Raw genomic sequence first — 17811 nt, 5'->3', positions numbered from 1 at the left:
GGTGAACATGCAGTGGCTCGGGTGGTTGTACTTGATTATCTTTTTGGCCTTCCTGTGACATTGGGTGCTGTAGGTGTCCTGGAGGGCAGGTAGTTTGCCCCCTGTGATGCGTTGGGCAGACCGCACTACCATCTGGAGAGCCCTGCGGTTGCGGGCGGTGCAGTTGCTGTACCAGCCGATGATACATCCGACAGGATGCTCTCAATTGTGCGTCTGTAAATGTTTGAGGGTTTTAGGTGCCAAGCCAAATTTCTTCAGCCTCCTGAGGTTGAAGAGGAGCTGTTGCGCCTTCTTCACCACACTGTCTGTGTGGGTGGACCATTTCAGATCGTCAGTGATGTGTACACCGAGGAACTTGAAGCTTTCCACCTTCTCCACTGTGGTCCCATCGATGTGGATAGGGCGTGCTCCCTCTGCTGTTTCCTGAAGTCCACGATCAGCTACTTTGTTTTGTTGACGTTGAGTGAGAGGTTATTTTCCTGGCACCACACTCCAAGGGCCCTCACCTCCTCCCCTGTAAGCTGTCTCGTCATTGTTGGTAATCAGGCCTACTACTGTTGTGTCGTCTGCCAACTTGATGATTGAGTTGGAGGCGTGCGTGGCCACTTAGTCAAGGGTTAACAGGGAGTACAGGAGGGGCTGAGCACGCACCCTTGTGGGGCCTCTGTGTTGAGGATCAACGAAATGGAGGTGTTGTTTCCTACCTTCACCACCTGGGGCGGCCCGTCAGGAAGTCCAGGACCCAGTTGCACAGGGCGGGGTTCAGACCCAGGGCCCCGAGCTTAATGATGAGCTTGGAGGGTACTATTGTGTTGAATGCTGCGCTATAGTCCTGTGTTAATACTCAGGTTGAACAATACATGGAAAACTTGTGTAGCTCAGTTGGTAGAGCATGGCGTTTGCAACGCCAGGGTTGTGGGTTTGATTCCCACGGGGGGCCAGTAGGATTTTATTTTTTACAAAAAAAACAAAAAATATATGCACTCACTAACTGTAAGTTGCTCTGGATAAGAGCGTCTGCTAAATGACTAAAAATGTAAAAATGTAAAACGCATTTAACTCAACCGCTGTGTGACTGAATATAAACTCATTGGAAGTTGGAATTGTTAATTTATTTGTAAAAACTCAAGCATTGTTCTGTTCAATCTACCTGTTTAATTTGTGTCTCTGATGAATAAGATGAGTAGGCTATGATCTTGTATTGGACCATGTTTGTGGTTATTTATGTAAATATTCAGGGTAAACCACAAAGAGAAGCTGCTTCTTAAAAGGAAATGACAAGCAGAAAGAGTATTGCCACCTGCTAAACTCCATTTATGATTCTGCAGCAGGCTGTTTCTGTTGTGTGGTGAGTGCCTTTTTCTGATTAAATCCAATGTTTTGAGGGATGGAATGTCAATTGATATTCACTTATTAGGCTTTATGTTAACTTCGTTACAGTATTGTTTTTGTTTCATGCATTTCTATTTATTTATCTAATTAAAAGTCATAAATACCTGTAGTTGTGACAGAAACCATCTTTGTGTATTTATACCATGAATCCAGGGTGAACAGTTTATTTGAAAAGTGAATGTAATTACATGAGTTTATCAAGAGTTGCAAAACAAGATTCAGAATACATGAACCTGCAGCCTCTGTAATATCCAAAGGGCCGAAGTCAATGTTATGTGTTAAATGCTGTGCCTGACCAGGTTTAGGTGGAGGCTGCAATTCAAAGTTGAGCTTTATTTTCTCTTCATTCTAATTTTGAAATTGCATGTCAATTTCAGTTACTGAATTTAAATCAATTTGAAAAGGAAATAACTCCTACAATAGGTAATCATATAAAAGCTTAAAACAAAGTGCAGATAACTTGTGCCTTCAAGTAAATCATGCATTTGTGTCAATGAGAGATTTTCATGACATAATCTGCCATTTAATGGCAATGTGTTTTAGTTTTTTTGCTGTTTCAACTTTTTATTTGTTTTACCCCATGGACATAAAATGGTATGAATATAGTACAATGTAACTAATATTTTATCACCTAGTTAACTTAACAACATGTTCTGAGTTGACACAGCTAAAGCAGCTGGGTAACTTTTTCAATAACATTCAAAATACTGACATTTCACTCCTCAAATCTTAAATTAATGTGTTGAATGCAATGATATCCAAAGGTCTGACTGTTTGTTTTCTCTACGATGAAGCTGATTTTTTTATACTTGTGTTTGGACAGAACAAGAGAGCCATGGAAACATTCACATTAGACACATTATCAACGACTGACTATTATTATGATGATAGCATCCCCCTTCCAAATCATTCCTCATTTGGCCAACCATCGGATCCGTCAGACAGTTCACAAGGGGGCTGGGTCATTCTCCTTGTGGTCAATGTGGTTATCCTACTGCTTGGGGTTTTTGGGAATGGGGTGGTCATCTGGATCGCTGGTCTCAAGATGAAAAAGACTGTCAACACCACCTGGTACCTCAGCCTGGCCATCTCCGACTTCATATTCTGTGCCTGTCTCCCCTTCAACATAATCTCCATGGTAACAAAGGAGTGGATCTTAGGGCTCTTCATGTGCAAGTTCACCTCTTTTGTGATGTTCCTCAACATGTTCAGCAGCATCTTCCTCCTGGTCGTCATCAGTGTTGACCGTTATGTACTTGTCGTATTCCCAGTTTGGGCCCAGAACCAGCGAACTGTGAGGAGGGCCTCTGTAGTTGTGGTTCTTGCCTGGGCTATCTCTGTTGCACTGAGCATTCCCTCCACAGTGTTTCGTCAGGTAACCACAGATGGCACAACAAAGTGCTTTAATGATTACCCATACCGAAACCGTCACATAATTGTAGCTGTCAGTCGATTTGTCAGTGGCTTTGTGCTCCCACTCTTCATCATCATCTTCTGCTACTCTGTCATCATCCTGCGACTGAGGACCAACAGGATGACCAGGTCCTCCAAACCCTTCAGAGTCCTGACTGCACTGATAGCCATGTTTTTCATCAGCTGGCTTCCATACCATGTCTTCATCATTCTGGAATCTGGAGCCAGCGATCAAACTTCTCTAACTGTTATTCATGAAGGGCTAAAGATATCTGCGACTCTGGCTAGTGCAAACAGTTGCCTGAACCCATTTCTGTATGCATTCATGGGCAAAGACTTCAAGCAGAAATGCTGGAACTCTTTCCTTTCTAAGATTGAAAATGCTTTTGATGAGGAGGAAGGCTCTTCAAGGAGTAGAAGGACCTCTTTCTCCCAGGCTGATTCAAAAGTTCATACAAATGTCTGATTGCCCTATAATTACAGTATTTGTTGAAAGGCAAACTTATGCCCCTTAAGTAGATTTTATGTATTGCCAATACAATAACCCATTAAGGTCCATGGTTGTGACAATATCAGGTTTGCTCTGTGTTATCTTAGCCAAATGTAATGCAAACAATGCACACTTTTTAATCATGAGGAAATAACACATTTAAATGTGTTTTCTGTAACACCCACACAATTCTTGTAACGGTATTGTTCAAATGTAGTTTAACGTAATTTTCATCACCACTCAAGTAATATAAGCAACAATATTGTACTGTATATTAACAGTAAGTTAGCAGCATGTGCATTTCCTGCCATGCATCACCCATCTTTTGGTTGACAGGTTTTTGTGTAATCAGATTTGTACTATGAAATGTAATTCAGCCCACAGTTTCCAACACTCATCTGTCAGGTCGTCTGCTGTGACACTGAAAGGTCAAGTGTAATTACATATCCTATAGAGGAGCTGAGAATCTTATTGACGAGCCCTGTGTTTATACTTCACAAAACCGCTGTATGTCAACTATTTATTTTGGATGAGCGTGAAGCCATTGGAACTTCATACTGTACTAATATCCCTTACAAATTGTGAAATAGCTGTTTTCACATGTTGAACTGAAACTTTCTCATGTGAATCCATATGTTCACATGTATTACATTTAGAGTTCACAAGTTAACACCACCTTTTCACATGTGAGGAGAATAACATGTTTTCCCCTCACGTGAATTGCAAGTTCACATGTGAAAAATGCAGTTTCACATGTAAGAAACATTCATGTAAAAATCTAACTTTCACATATGTAATTGCAAGTTCACATATGGGGTGAAATAGTGTTATTCTCCTCCCATGTGAAGAGGTGGTGTTAACATGTTGCAGTAGCAATGTTTCCACATGTGGAATTGCAAATTATGTAATGCCATTCTGTAAAAAGGTAACTGAGTATAATAATTGCAGTGTGTTCAAAAATAATTATGGAGCCATCGATTTTTATTGTATTCCTCCGTGGTGTTGCATTGATATACATGTATACTTAGCGCTACCACTAGGGGGAGGCATTCGGAGTGTTACTGCTGCAGGCGCATGCCTCGCTTCTTCATACGTTGGTCCGTGAGCTAGCTAGCTCGCTGTTTCTCCTTATTTTTAATATTCTGTTTTCCGGATTGTATTCATGGTTACGTTTTCAAAATCTAGAGATAACATTTTTAACTGAACTGTAATTAGTTTTCTGGTCATTTTGATGTATATTTAAATTGTTTTGACCAAGTGAAAAACAAGTATGTTTTTTTACATTAACATGAGTATAGACAAGCTAGCTAAGTAACTAGCTAGCTAGCTCACTTTTTGTGTGCAAGTCAATGATAACATGTTGGCATCTGATTATTTTTGTTATTTCTTTTATACTTTTTGGGGCTTTTAAATGGTAAAAAAAATACAAACAAGGGCTCATATTGAGTGTATTTCCATGTGTACATATGAACCACGCTAATTATATGTATTTTAGAATGTATTTTTTTATTAAATCTATATCTAATAGCCGCATGCTAATTTCTAACTGCTAGCTAGCTGCCATTTCGTCCTAGCTAGCTAGTTTTAGCTTCTATTATATTAATGTATTTGAAATGTGTGAATGTGTTTGCTATTGGAATGAATGTAAACAGATGATTTTCTACAAAAATATGATTTTGAATTTGAACGGTCAATATTCTGAGATTGAGTGAAATGTGGAATAAATATACATTGGAAGAGAACCCTAGCGAAAATAAGCTTAGTCTTCGTGTCTCCTTATTTATCCTGTTTAACATGTTAAAATTCACATTAAAATGTGAAGCACCATAAGTCATGGTTGTTCATGTTCACTGGTTGGTTTCTAATCCCAGGGTTTTAATCCCGGCAGTTACAAAAACTCACATGTGAAATGTATAATATCACATGTGAAATTTGGGGAAACCACGTCTGAGTTATGTAAAAAATTAACATGTGAAATTTCAATTAACAGGTGTGCCATGTTAAAAGTTAATTTGTGGAATTTATTTCCTTCTTAATGCGTTTGAGCCAATTAGTTGTGTTGTGACAAGGTAGGGGGGTATACAGAAGATAGCCCTATTTGGTAAAAGACCAAATCCATATTATGGCAAGAACAGCTCAAATAAGCAAAGAGAAATGACAGTCCATAGTAAAAAATAAAGAAAAACCCTTGAATGAGTTGGTGTTCTAAAACTTTTGACCGGTAGTGTACATTCAAATGTGACACCCCCTTTCAGATAGTGCCAGCCTGTTAATGAAAGTCAGAGCCACTTAAAGTTAAAGTCTGTGTCCAAAAATTGAAGTGATCATCTGTCCCATAATAGTTGTTGCATTACAAAGACATGTTTTATTTTGTTGCACGTACTATAAAAATATATGTGTATGGTACCAGTCAAAAGTTTAGACACACCTACTCATTCCAAGGTTTTTCTGGAAGACATCAAAACTATGAATTAACACATATGGAATCATGTAGTAACCAAAAAAGTGTTAAACAAATCAAAATATATTTTATATTTGAGATTCTTCAAATAGCCACCCTGTGCCTTGATGACAGCTTTGCACACAGGTAGGGGAGGTATACAATTGAAGTCGGAAGTTTACATACACCTTAGCCAAATACATTTATACTCAGTTTTTCACAATTCCTGACATTTAATCCTAGTAAAATGTCCCTGTCTTAGGTCAGTTAGGATCACCACTTTATTTTAGAATGTGAAATGTCAGAATAATAGGAGAGACAATGATTTATTTCAGCTTTTATTTCTTTCATCACATTCCCAGTGGGTCAGAAGTTTACATACACTCGATTTGCATTTGTTAGCATTGCCTTTAAATTGTTTAACTTGGGTCAATCGTTTCGGGTAGCCTTCCTCAAGCTTCCCACAATAAGTTGGGTGAATTTTGGCCCATTCCTCCTGACAGAGCTTGTGTAACTGAGTCAGGTTTGTAGGTCTTGCTCGCACACGCTTTTTCAGTTCTGCCCACAAATGTTCTATAGAATTGAGGTCAGGGCTTTGTGATGGCCACTCCAATACCTTGACTTTGTTGTCCTTAAGCCATTTTGCCACAACTTTGGAAGTATGCTTGGGGTCATTGTCAATTTGGAAGACCCATTTGCGACCAAGCTTTAACTTCCTGACTGATGTCTTGAGATGTTGCTTCAATATATCCACATAATTTTCCTTCCTCATGATGCCATCTATTTTGTGAAGTGCACCAGTCCCTCCTGCAGCAAAAGCAACCCCACAGCATGATGCTGCCACCCCCGTGCTTCACGGTTGGGATGGTGTTCTTCGGCTTGCAAGGTACTCCCTTTTTCCTCCAAACAAAACAATGGTCATTATGGCCAAATAGTTATATTTTTGTTTCATCAGACCAGAGGACATTTCTCCAAAAAGTATGATCTCTGTCCCCATGTGCAGTTGCAAACCGTAGTCTGGCTTTTTTATGGCGGTTTTGGAGCAGTGGCTCCAGTGGTGATGTGGTGATGAGATGAGGTGCAGGTGCGCTGGAGGTGATTAGGGTGCATTGGGTTTCCATTCCGGTGTTGCTGATGTGGTGCGCTCAGAACGGTGGCTCAGTAGACCGGCGAATCAGAGTGCCGGAGGGGAGCAACGGAAGGAGACGTGACAAGTATGGTCTTGTGAAGATATTGGTCACACTTTATTTGGAGGGGGGGAGGCATTTTAATCCATTTTAGAATAAGACTAACGTAACAATGTGGTAAAAGTCAAGGGGTCTGAATACTTTCCGAATGCACTGTACACTTAATAGGCTTTATTTTGTTCAATAGTCATTCCATACTGTCTTTTTCATGCAAATTGCTGTATATCAAATTAAAAGTCATACCTGCAGTTGTGACCAACACAAACTGTTGTGTCAAATAATCATTCTACTTATGCCATGAATCTAGGGTGAACAGTTTATTGGAAAAGTGCGTGTTAAACATGAGTTTATCAAGAGTTACAAAACAAACCTGCAGTCTCTGATGGCCAAAGTCTCCAATTTAATGTTATGTACTGTGTGCTGTGCCTGAACAGTACCATATTAAGGTGTAGTCTACTGTCGATTTAGTATAATTCAAAGTTAATGTAAATTATATTTTCTCCTAAGTCAAATTTCCCAATTGCATGTACATTTTAGTTCCTGAATTTAAAAAAATTGAAAAGGAAATTACTCAATAATTGTTCACAGTTTCGTCATGTAACCACAACCACAGATGGCACAACAAGTGCTTTACCAAATACCCATCCCAAAACAGCCACCAAACTGTAGCTGTCAGTCGATTTGTCAGTGGCTTTGTGCTCCCGCTCCTCATCATCTTCTGCTACTCTGTCATCATCCTGGGACTGAGGACCAACAGGATGACCAGGTCCTCCAAGGCCTTCAGAGTCATGACTGCACTGATAGCCACGTTCTTCATCAGCTGGCTGCCCTGCCATGTCTTCATCAATTTGGAGCCAGATATTAAAATTATCTAACAATGATTCATGAAGGGCTAAAGATATCTGCGACTCTTGCTAGTGCAAACAGTTGCCTGAACCCATTTCTGTATGCATTAGTGAGCAAAGATTTCAAGCAGAAATGCTGGAGCTCTTTAGTCTCTAAAATAGAAAATGCCTACAAATGTCGGATTGCCTTTCAACAAATACTGTAATTACAGGGCAAGTGTATGCTCCTTAAGGACATGTCCATATTGCCAATCCAATGACAAGGATCGTGACAAGAATTAATAGAATGTTCGTTCTATGTTATCTACAGTACCAGTCAAAAGTTTGGTACAGTACCATTTTTTTTTTCAATTTTTTACATTGTAGAATAATAGTGAAGACATCAAAACTATGAAATAATACATATGGAATCATGTAGTAACCAAAAAAGTGTTAAACAAATCAAAATATATTTTATATTTGAGATTCTTCAAATAGCCACCCTTTGCCTTGATGACAGCTTTGCACACTCTTGGCATTCTCTCAACCAGCTTCACCTGGAATGCTTTCCCAACAGTCTTGAAGGAGTTCCCACATATGCTGAGCACTTGTTGCCTGCTTTTCCCTTCACTCTGCCGTCCGACTCATCCCAAACCATCTCAATTGGGTTGAGGTCAGGGGGATTGTGGAGGCCAGGTCATCTGATGCAGCACTCCATCACTCTCCTTCTTGGTCAAATAGCCCTTACACAGCCTGGAAGTGTGTTGGGTCATTGTCCTGTTGAAAAACAAATGATAGTCCCACTAAGCCCAAACCAGATGGGATGGCGTATCGCTGCAGAATTAATTTTAATTTAATTTAATTTTTTTGTCATTTAGCAGAATGGTGTGGTAGCCATGCTGGTTAAGTGTGCCTTGAATTCTCCTCCATGCTTTACAGTGGGAACTATACATGCGGAGATCATCCGTTCACCCACACCTCATCTCACAAAGACACAGCGGTTTGAACCCAAAATCTCCAATTTGGACTTGTCGTGGTAATTATTTGAATCAAAGGAGAGACTTTTGGATTTCCTCAAAACAATATAACTTTATTATCACTGAATCCAAGATGGCGAAGTAGTGCAGTCCTGTTTCTGTCGTGTGTCTGTAAATAGCCTGTAAATACCCAGTTTTTTGTATTTTTCGTACATATTTCCCTATCAGACTTTTCATCCTTCTACAAAATATACTTTCCTGCAACCCGCCTCACTCAATGTGGAACGGATTCTATTATTGACTTACCTTTATTTAGAATCTAGAATCTCCAGTTGAAACTAGCTAGCCAGCTAACTAGCTACTTGCTATTAGCCACAGCTAGCGGTGTTTCACCCAGAACATTGGATTTTTTCCGCGGGATTAATTTTAATCACTGGACATTGATCACCGGATATTCGGCCAGTCTGCACAGCGCGTTATCGACCCAGAACATATCAGTTTTTCCACCGGAATCACTGAATCACTGGACCTTTAACTCCGGATTCATCGCTACCAGCTGGCTACAACAAAACGGACGCTGTGGTCTGGCTAATCATCCTGAGCTAGGCCCATCTCCCGGCTATCTACCTCTCTGTCAACCGGACGGGACCACCTAGTGTTGACACGGAGCCCCGCCGATCCTACACGACTGGTCTGCCGACGAAATCGTCTGATGTGGTTACGACGTTAACCACGAAGATTCCATCCATCTGCTAGCCCTGGCCCGCTAGCACACGCTATCCGTGGCCTCTTACTCACTAAACTGAACTAGCTACTGAACTAGCTACTTGCTATTAGCCACAGCTAGCGGTGTTTCACCCAGAACATTGGATTTTTTTCCGCGGGATTAATTTTAATCACTGGACATTGATCACCGGATATTCGGCCAGTCTGCACAGCGTTATCGACCCAGAACATATCAGTTTTTCCGCCGGAATCACTGAATCACTGGACCTTTAACTCCGGATTCATCGCTACCAGCTGGCTACAACAAAACGGACGCTGTGGTCTGGCTAATCATCCTGAGCTAGGCCCATCTCCCGGCTATCTACCTCTCTGTCAACCGGACGGGACCACCTAGTGTTGACACGGAGCCCCGCCGATCCTACACGACTGGTCTGCCGACGAAATCGTCTGATGTGGTTACGACGTTAACCACGAAGATTCCATCCATCTGCTAGCCCTGGCCCGCTAGCACACGCTATCCGTGGCCTCTTACTCACTAAACTGAACTAGCTACTGAACTAGCTACTTGCTATTAGCCACAGCTAGCGGTGTTTCACCCAGAACATTGGATTTTTTTCCGCGGGATTAATTTTAATCACTGGACATTGATCACCGGATATTCGGCCAGTCTGCACAGCGCGTTATCGACCCAGAACATATCAGTTTTTCCGCCGGAATCACTGAATCACTGGACCTTTAACTCCGGATTCATCGCTACCAGCTGGCTACAACAAACGGACGCTGTGGTCTGGCTAATCATCCTGAGCTAGGCCCATCTCCCGGCTATCTACCTCTCTGTCAACCGGACGGGACCACCTAGTGTTGACACGGAGCCCCGCCGATCCTACACGACTGGTCTGCCGACGAAATCGTCTGATGTGGTTACGACGTTAACTACGAAGATTCCATCCATCTGCTAGCCCTGGCCCGCTAGCACACGCTAGCCGTGGCCTCTTACTCACTAGCGCTTCACCACCGGACCTTATGATAACTCAGCTATACAGCTGATATCTGCTGGACTGTTCCTTTTACGGTACTACATCCTGTTTATGTTTAGCCTCAGCCCAAACATGGTTAGTTTATTGTTGTTTCGGTTATTTCTAATTGTACTATATCACTGTAGACCCCCAGCCTAGCTAAACCTGCCTTAGATAGCTCCTTTGTCCCTCCCCCCATACACTCAGAGACCGACTCAATTGATGCCTCTAGAGATACTATCTCTTTCATTGTTACCCAACGCTTAGGTTTACCTCCACTTTACTCATATCCTTCCATATCCTTGTCTGTACATAATGCCCTGAATCTTTTCTATAACACCCGGAAATCTGCCCCCTTTATTCTATGTACCCAACGCACTAGAAGACCAGTTCTTAAAGCCTTTAGCCGTATCCTTATTCTAGTCCTCCTCTGTTCCTCTGGTGATGTAGAGGCTAACCCAGGCCCTGCAGCCCTCAGTATCACTCCTACTCCCCAGGCGCTATCATTTGATGACTTCTGTAATCGCAAAAGTCTTGGTTTCTTGCACATAAATATCAGAAGTCTACTTCCTAAGTTTGAGTTATTCACTGCGTTAGCACACTCTGCCAACCCCTGATGTTCTAGCAGTGTCTGAATCCTGGCTCAGGAAGGCCACCAACAATTCTGAAATTTCCATCCCCAACTATAACATTTTCCGTCTAGATAGAACTGCCAAAGGGGGGTGGAGTTGCAATCTACTGTAGAGATAGCCTGCAGAGCTCTATCATACTATCCAGGTCTGTGCCCAAACAGTTTGAGCTTCTACTTCTAAAAATCCACCTTTCCAGAAATAAGTCTCTCACTGTTGCCGCTTGCTACAGACCCCCCTCAGCCCCCAGCTGTGCCCTGGACACCATATGTGAATTGATTGCCCCCATTTATCCTCAGAGTTTGTACTGCTTGGTGACCTAAATTGGGATATGCTTAATACCCCAGCCATCCTACAATCCAAGCTAGATGCCCTCAACCTCACGCAAATTATCAACGAACCTACCAGGTACAACCCTAAATCCGTAAAACATGGGTACCCTCATAGATATCATCCTGACTAACATACCCTCTAAATACACCTCAGCTGTCTTCAACCAGGATCTCAGCGATCACTGCCTTATTGCCTGCGTCCGTAACGGGTCCGCGGTCAAACGACCACCCCTCATCACTGTCAAACGCTCCCTAAAACACTTTAGCGAGGAGGCCTTCCTAATTGACCTGGCCCAGGTATCCTGGATGGATATAGATCTCATTCCGTCAGTAGAGGATGCCTGGTTGTTCCTTAAAAGTAATTTCCTCTCAATCTTAAATAAACATGCCCCATTCAGAAAATACAGAACTAAGAACCGATATAGCCCCTGGTTCTCCTCAGACTTGACTGCCCTTGACCAGCACAAAAACATCCTGTGGCGTACAGCATTAGCATCAAATAGCCCCCGCGATATGCAACTTTTCAGGGAAGTTAGGAACCAATATACACAAGCAGTCAGGAAAGCAAAGGCTAACTTTTTCAAACTGAAATTTGCATCCTGTAGCACTAACTCCAAAAAGTTTTGGGACACTGTAAAGTCCATGGAGAATAAGAGCACTTCCTCCCAGCTGCCCACTGCACTGAGGCTAGGAAACACTATCACCACCGATAAATCTACAATAATCGAGAATTTCAACAAGAATTTTGCTACAGCTGGCCATGCTTTCCATCTGGCTACCACTAACCCGGCCACCAACTCTGCACCCTCTGCTGCAACTTGCCCATGCCCCCCCGCTTCTCCTTCACACAAATTCAGACAGCTGATGTTTTGAAAGCGCTGCAAAATCTGGACCCCTACAAATCAGCTGGGCTAGACAATCTGGACCCTTTCTTTCTAAAACTAGCCCGAAACTGTCGCAACCCCTATTACTAGTCTGTTCAACCTCTCTTTCATAACGTCTGAGATCCCCAGAGATTGGAAAGCTGCCGCGGTCATCCCCCTCTTCAAAGGGGGTGACACTCTAGATCCAAACTGCTACAGACCTATATCCATCCTGCCCTGCCTTTCGAAAGTATTCGAAAGCCAAGTTAACAAACAGATCATCGACCATTTCGAATACCACCGTACCTTCTCCGCTATGCAATCCGGTTTCCGAGCTGGTCACGGGTGCACTTCAGCCACGCTCAAGGTCCTAAACGATATTATAACCGCGATTGATAATAGACAGTACTGTGCAGCCGTCTTCATCGACCTGGCCAAGGCTTTCGACTCTGTCAACCACCGCATTCTTATTGGCAGACTAAATAGCCTTGGTTTCTCAAATGACTGCCTCGCCTGGTTCACCAACTACTTCTCAGATAGAGTTCAGTGTGTCAAATCGGAGGGCCTGTTGTCTGGACCTATGGCAGTCTCTATGGGGGTGCCACAGGGTTCAATTCTTGGGCCGACACTTTTCTCCGTGTATATCAATGATGTCGCTCTTGCTGCTGGTGACTCTCAGATCCACCTCTACGCAGACGACACCATTTTGTATACATCTGGCCCTTCATTGGACACTGTGTTAACAAACCTCCAAACGAGCTTCAATGCCATACAACAATCCTTCAGTAGCCTTCAACTGCTCTTAAACACTAGTAAAACTAAATGCATGCTTTTCAATCGAACGCTGCTAGCACCCGCCCACCCGACTAGAATCACCACTCTCGACGGGTCTGACCTAGAGTATGTGGACAACTACAAATATCTAGGTGTCTGGTTAGACTGTAAACTCAACTTCCAGACTCACATAAAGAATATCCAATCCAAAGTTAAATCTAGAATCGGCTTCCTATTTCGCAACAAAGCCTCCTTCACTCATGCTGCCAAACATGCCCTCGTAAAACTGACTATCCTACCGATCCTTGACTTCGGCGATGTCATTTACAAAATAGCCTCCAACACTCTACTCAGCAAATTGGATGTAGTCTATCACAGTGCCATCCGTTTTGTCTCCAAAGCCCCATACACTACCCACCACTGTGACCTGTACGCTCTTGTTGGCTGGTCCTCACTACATGTTCGTCGTCAAACCCACTGGCTCCAGGCCATCTATAAATCACTGCTAGGCAAATCCCCGCCTTATCTTAGCTCATTGGTCACCATAGCAGCACCCACCCGTAGTCTGCGCTCCAGCAGGTATATCTCACTGGTCATTCCCAAAGCCAACACCTCCTTTGGCCGCCATTCCTTCCAGTTCTCTGCTGCCAATGACTGGAACGAATTGCAAAAATCTCTGAAGCTGGAGACTCTTATCTCCCTCAATAACTTTAAGCATCAGTTGTCAGAGCACCTTACCGATCACTGCACCTGTACACAGCCCATCTGAAATTAGCCCACCCAATCTACCTCATCCCTATATTGTTATTTATTTTGCTCTTTTGCACCCCAGTATCTCTATTTGCACATAATCTCTTGCACATCTAGCATTCCAGTGTTAATACTATTGTAATTATTCTGCACTATAGCCTATTTATTGCCTTACCTCCATAACTTGCTACATTTGCACACACTGTATATATATTTTCTGTTGTATTTCTGACTTTATGTTTTTTTTTACCCCATATGTAACTCTGTGTTGTTTTTATTGCACTACTTTGCTTTATCTTGGCCAGGTCGCAGTTGTAAATGAGAACCTGTTCTCAACTGGCTTACCTGGTTAAATAAAGGTGAAATAAAAAAACAATTTAAAAAAATCGATTAATTACTGCAGTAATAGAGTTAGTGGGTAACCGCCTTGGAGGTGATCACTGAGAACTCAGAAGAGCAGAACTGAGGTTACAGCTCTTATAGCAAAGACACATCCTTCTGAATACATGACAAACAGCAGATGTGTGGAATGGGTCAAAAGGTACATTGTGCTCTCATGCAACAGACATCAAGATTTACATGGAGCCAAATATCTGTCTCTAGTTCATTTAATGATTGTTTATACAGAAATACTAATATAACCTAGAACACTAGGTCATTCCCTCAAATGATTAAGTCCAGTGTTCATCTTCCATTGTCACGGTTTCGGCCGAGGCTGCCTCTCTCCCTTGTTCGGGCAGGTTTCGGCGTTCGTCGTCTCCGGAATTCTAGCTGCCACCGTTGCATGTTCCATGTTTCCTGTTTGATTAGTTTTGTCTGTTAGCCACACCTGTCTTGTGTTATGTCTCATTAAGCACCCTATTTAGTTTCCTTGTTGTTAGTGTAGTGTTGTGTGTAATTGTTTCGTGTCAGGTGTTTGTGCGTTACCCGTGTTTCGGTACGCCAGTTACGATTTATCTTCCTCCTCGGTTGAGGAGAGTTTTTGCGCCCTGTGTTTGTGCGCTCGTGTTTGACGCCTGTGTGCGTCTGTTGGCCTCTGGCCGTGTTTTGGATTATTTTGCACTCGCTAGTAAAGTCTTGTTGGACTGTACATCTGCTTCTGCGCCTGATTCCACACCTCACCATTTCTAACACCGTGACAGAATTACACACCTTTGACATGGAATCAGCAGGAGCCGAAGCAGCCCCGACGAGACTGGAGGTCCAGGTTCGGGAACAACAGGACCAGATACAGCAGATGGGGACCGCCCTGCAGGAGGTGATCACCACGCTCCGAGGCTGGGGAGCGCTCCACCACCTCCCTCCCTGCCAGCACCATCGGCCAGTCCGCCCATTCCAGCGCCAGAACCCCGAGGAATCCGACTCTCTCTCCCGAGGGCCTACGACGGAACCGCGGCTGGGTGTCAGGGATTCCTCCTCCAGATGGAGCTGTACCTGGCCACCGTACACCCGGCACCCTCGGGGCATGAGAGCGTGTCCGCCCTGATCTCCTGCCTGTCCGGGAAGGCGTTGGAATGGGCCAACGCGGAGTGGAGGAAGATCGACGCCGAGACTATCACCTACAACGAGTTCTCCCGCCGCTTCAAGGCGGTGTTTGACCATCCCCCGGAGGGGAAAGCGGCGGGGGAGCGTCTGGTCTTCCTCCGGCAGGGGAGGAGGAGTGCCCAAGAATTCGCTCTCGAATTCCGTACTCTAGCGGCAGATGCAGGGTGGAATGAGCGGGCCCTCGTCGATCTATACAGATGTAGCCTACGAGAGGACGTCCGTCGGGAGCTGGCTTGTAGGGACACCAGTCTCTCTTTCGACCAGCTGGTCGACATGTCCATCAGGCTGGATAACCTATTGGCCACCCGCGGACGTCCTGAGGGGGGTCCGTCCATTTCACCCTCCAGCGCCTCCGAGCCGTGTCCTATGGAGCTCGGGGGCGCTGGCGCTAGAAAGAGGAGGAGTCGGTTGGTTAGGGGGTCCATCCACTGCACCAACTGTGGTCGGGGAGGACACACCGCGGCTAGGTGCTGGGGATGGCCTCCTAGGGAGGATGACGACAGGTCCCGCACTGGGGATTCCCTCCAGGTGAGTAGGCGCCCCACTCACCCAGAGCTCACTGTTGCCCATTTTTGGATGCCTGTGCGTTTTCCACAGGTAGCACCTCATTCCCAGCATAAGGCGCTGGTAGATTCAGGCGCGGCTGGGAATGTTATTGATAGAAAGTTTTGTTTAGCGTTAGGGATTCCCCTTATTCCTGTTGATGTTCCTTTCCCCGTTCATGCCCTAGATAGTCGTCCGTTGGGTACGGGCTTAATCAGGGAGGTCACGGCGCCACTTAGGATGTGTGCGCAGGGGGATCATCAGGAGATGATTCAGCTGTTCCTGATTGACTCTCCTGCGTATCCGGTGGTGCTGGGCATGCCCTGGTTGAGTACCCATAACCCAGCTATTTCGTGGCAGGAGAGGGCTCTGATGGAGTGGTCTGCTCAGTGTGTGGGTAGATGTTTGGGCGTTTCCGTAGGGGCTACCTCGGTGGAGAGTCCAAACCAGGTGCCCGCATTGCACGTTCCCCCTGAGTATGGGGATTTGGCTATTGCGTTTAGTAAGGCGAGGGCGACGCGGTTGCCACCCCATAGGCAGGAGATTGTGCGATAGACCTCCAGGCAGGAGCTGCGCTCCCACGGAGCCATGTGTATCCTCTGTCTCAGGAGGAGAAGAAAGCTATGGAGATTTACATAGACGAATCTCTGAGACAAGGATACATACGGCCTTCCACTTCCCCTGCGTCCTCGAGTTTCTTTTTTGTGAAGAAAAAGGATGGTGGTTTGCGCCCGTGCATCGATTACCGTGGTCTCAATCAGATTACGGTGAAGTACAGTTATCCACTCCCGCTGATTGCGACCATGACTGAGTCGTTGCATGGGGCGCGTTTCTTCACTAAATTAGATCTCCGGAGCGTGTACAACTTGGTGCGCATCAGGGAGGGTGATGAATGGAAGACAGCCTTTAGTACCACCTCGGGCCATTACGAGTATCTGGTCATGCCATACGGGTTGATGAACGCTCCGTCAGTTTTCCAATCATTCGTGGATGAGATCTTCAGGGACATGCAGGGGCAGGGGGTGGTTGTGTACATTGATGACATTCTCGTGTACTCGCCTACCCGTGTCGAGCATGTGGCCCTGGTGCGTAGAGTGTTGCGGAGGCTGGTGGAGCACGACCTGTATGTGAAGGCAGAGAAGTGTCTGTTTTTCCAGGAGTCGGTCTCCTTTTTTGGGTTATCAGTTGTCTGCGTCAGGGGTGAAGATGGAGGTAGACCGGGTGTCGGCCGTGCGTAATTGGCAAACACCAACCACTGTGAAGGAGGTGCAGCAGTTTTTGGGGTTTGCAAATTACTACAGGAGGTTTATCCGGGGTTTTGGACAGGTGGCAGCTCCCATCACGTCTCTTTTGAAGGGGGGTCCGGTGCGTCTGCAGTGGTCGGCCGAGGCGGACAGGGCGTTTGGGAGGCTGAAGGACCTGTTTACCTCGGCCCGGGTGCTGGCGCATCCGGATCCCTCTTTGCCGTTCCAGGTAGAGGTGGACGCGTCAGAGGCCGGTTTAGGAGCCGTGCTTTCACAACGGTCTGGCGCGCCACCTAAACTCCGCCCCTGTGCTTTTTTATTCTAAGAAGCTCAGTCCGGCGGAGCGGAACTATGACGTAGGGGACAGGGAGCTGTTAGCCGTGGTACAGGCTCTAAAGGTGTGGAGGCACTGGCTTGAGGGGGCTCAACACCCTTTCCTCATTTTGACGGACCACCGTAACCTGGAGTACATCCGGGCGGCGAGGAGGCTGAACCCTCGCCAGGCAAGATGGAGTATGTTCTTGACCAGGTTCACTTTTAAGATCACGTACATCCCTGGGTCACAGAATGGTAAGGCAGATGCGCTGTCTCGGCGGTATGACACCGAGGAGAGGTCCGTGGAGCCCACTCCCATACTGCCTGAGTCGTGTCTGGTGGCACTGGTAG

At 44.9% G+C, this 17811-nt stretch overlaps 1 protein-coding gene across 1 annotated transcript; it reads left to right on the top strand.

Moving 5' to 3' along the window:
* Positions 1-1166: 1166 nt before the first annotated feature.
* LOC121567085 (C3a anaphylatoxin chemotactic receptor-like) lies at positions 1167-4615 on the top strand. Its single transcript, XM_045227029.1, has 2 exons — positions 1167-1348; positions 2216-4615. The coding sequence occupies exon 2, from the start codon at positions 2228-2230 to the stop codon at positions 3269-3271; it is 1044 nt and encodes a 347-aa protein (XP_045082964.1). The 5' UTR covers positions 1167-1348; positions 2216-2227; the 3' UTR covers positions 3272-4615.
* The last annotated feature ends 13196 nt before the right edge of the window (positions 4616-17811 follow it).

Source organism: Coregonus clupeaformis, chromosome 18 (assembly GCF_020615455.1).
Source record: "Coregonus clupeaformis isolate EN_2021a chromosome 18, ASM2061545v1, whole genome shotgun sequence".
Classification (NCBI taxonomy): Eukaryota; Metazoa; Chordata; class Actinopteri; order Salmoniformes; family Salmonidae; genus Coregonus; species Coregonus clupeaformis.
This window is presented reverse-complemented; position numbering and strand designations above follow the sequence as displayed.

Bases quoted from the DNA above. Each gene is read 5' to 3' on its own strand.
- LOC121567085 (XM_045227029.1), top strand. From the start codon at position 2,228: ATGGAAACATTCACATTAGACACATTATCAACGACTGACTATTATTAT.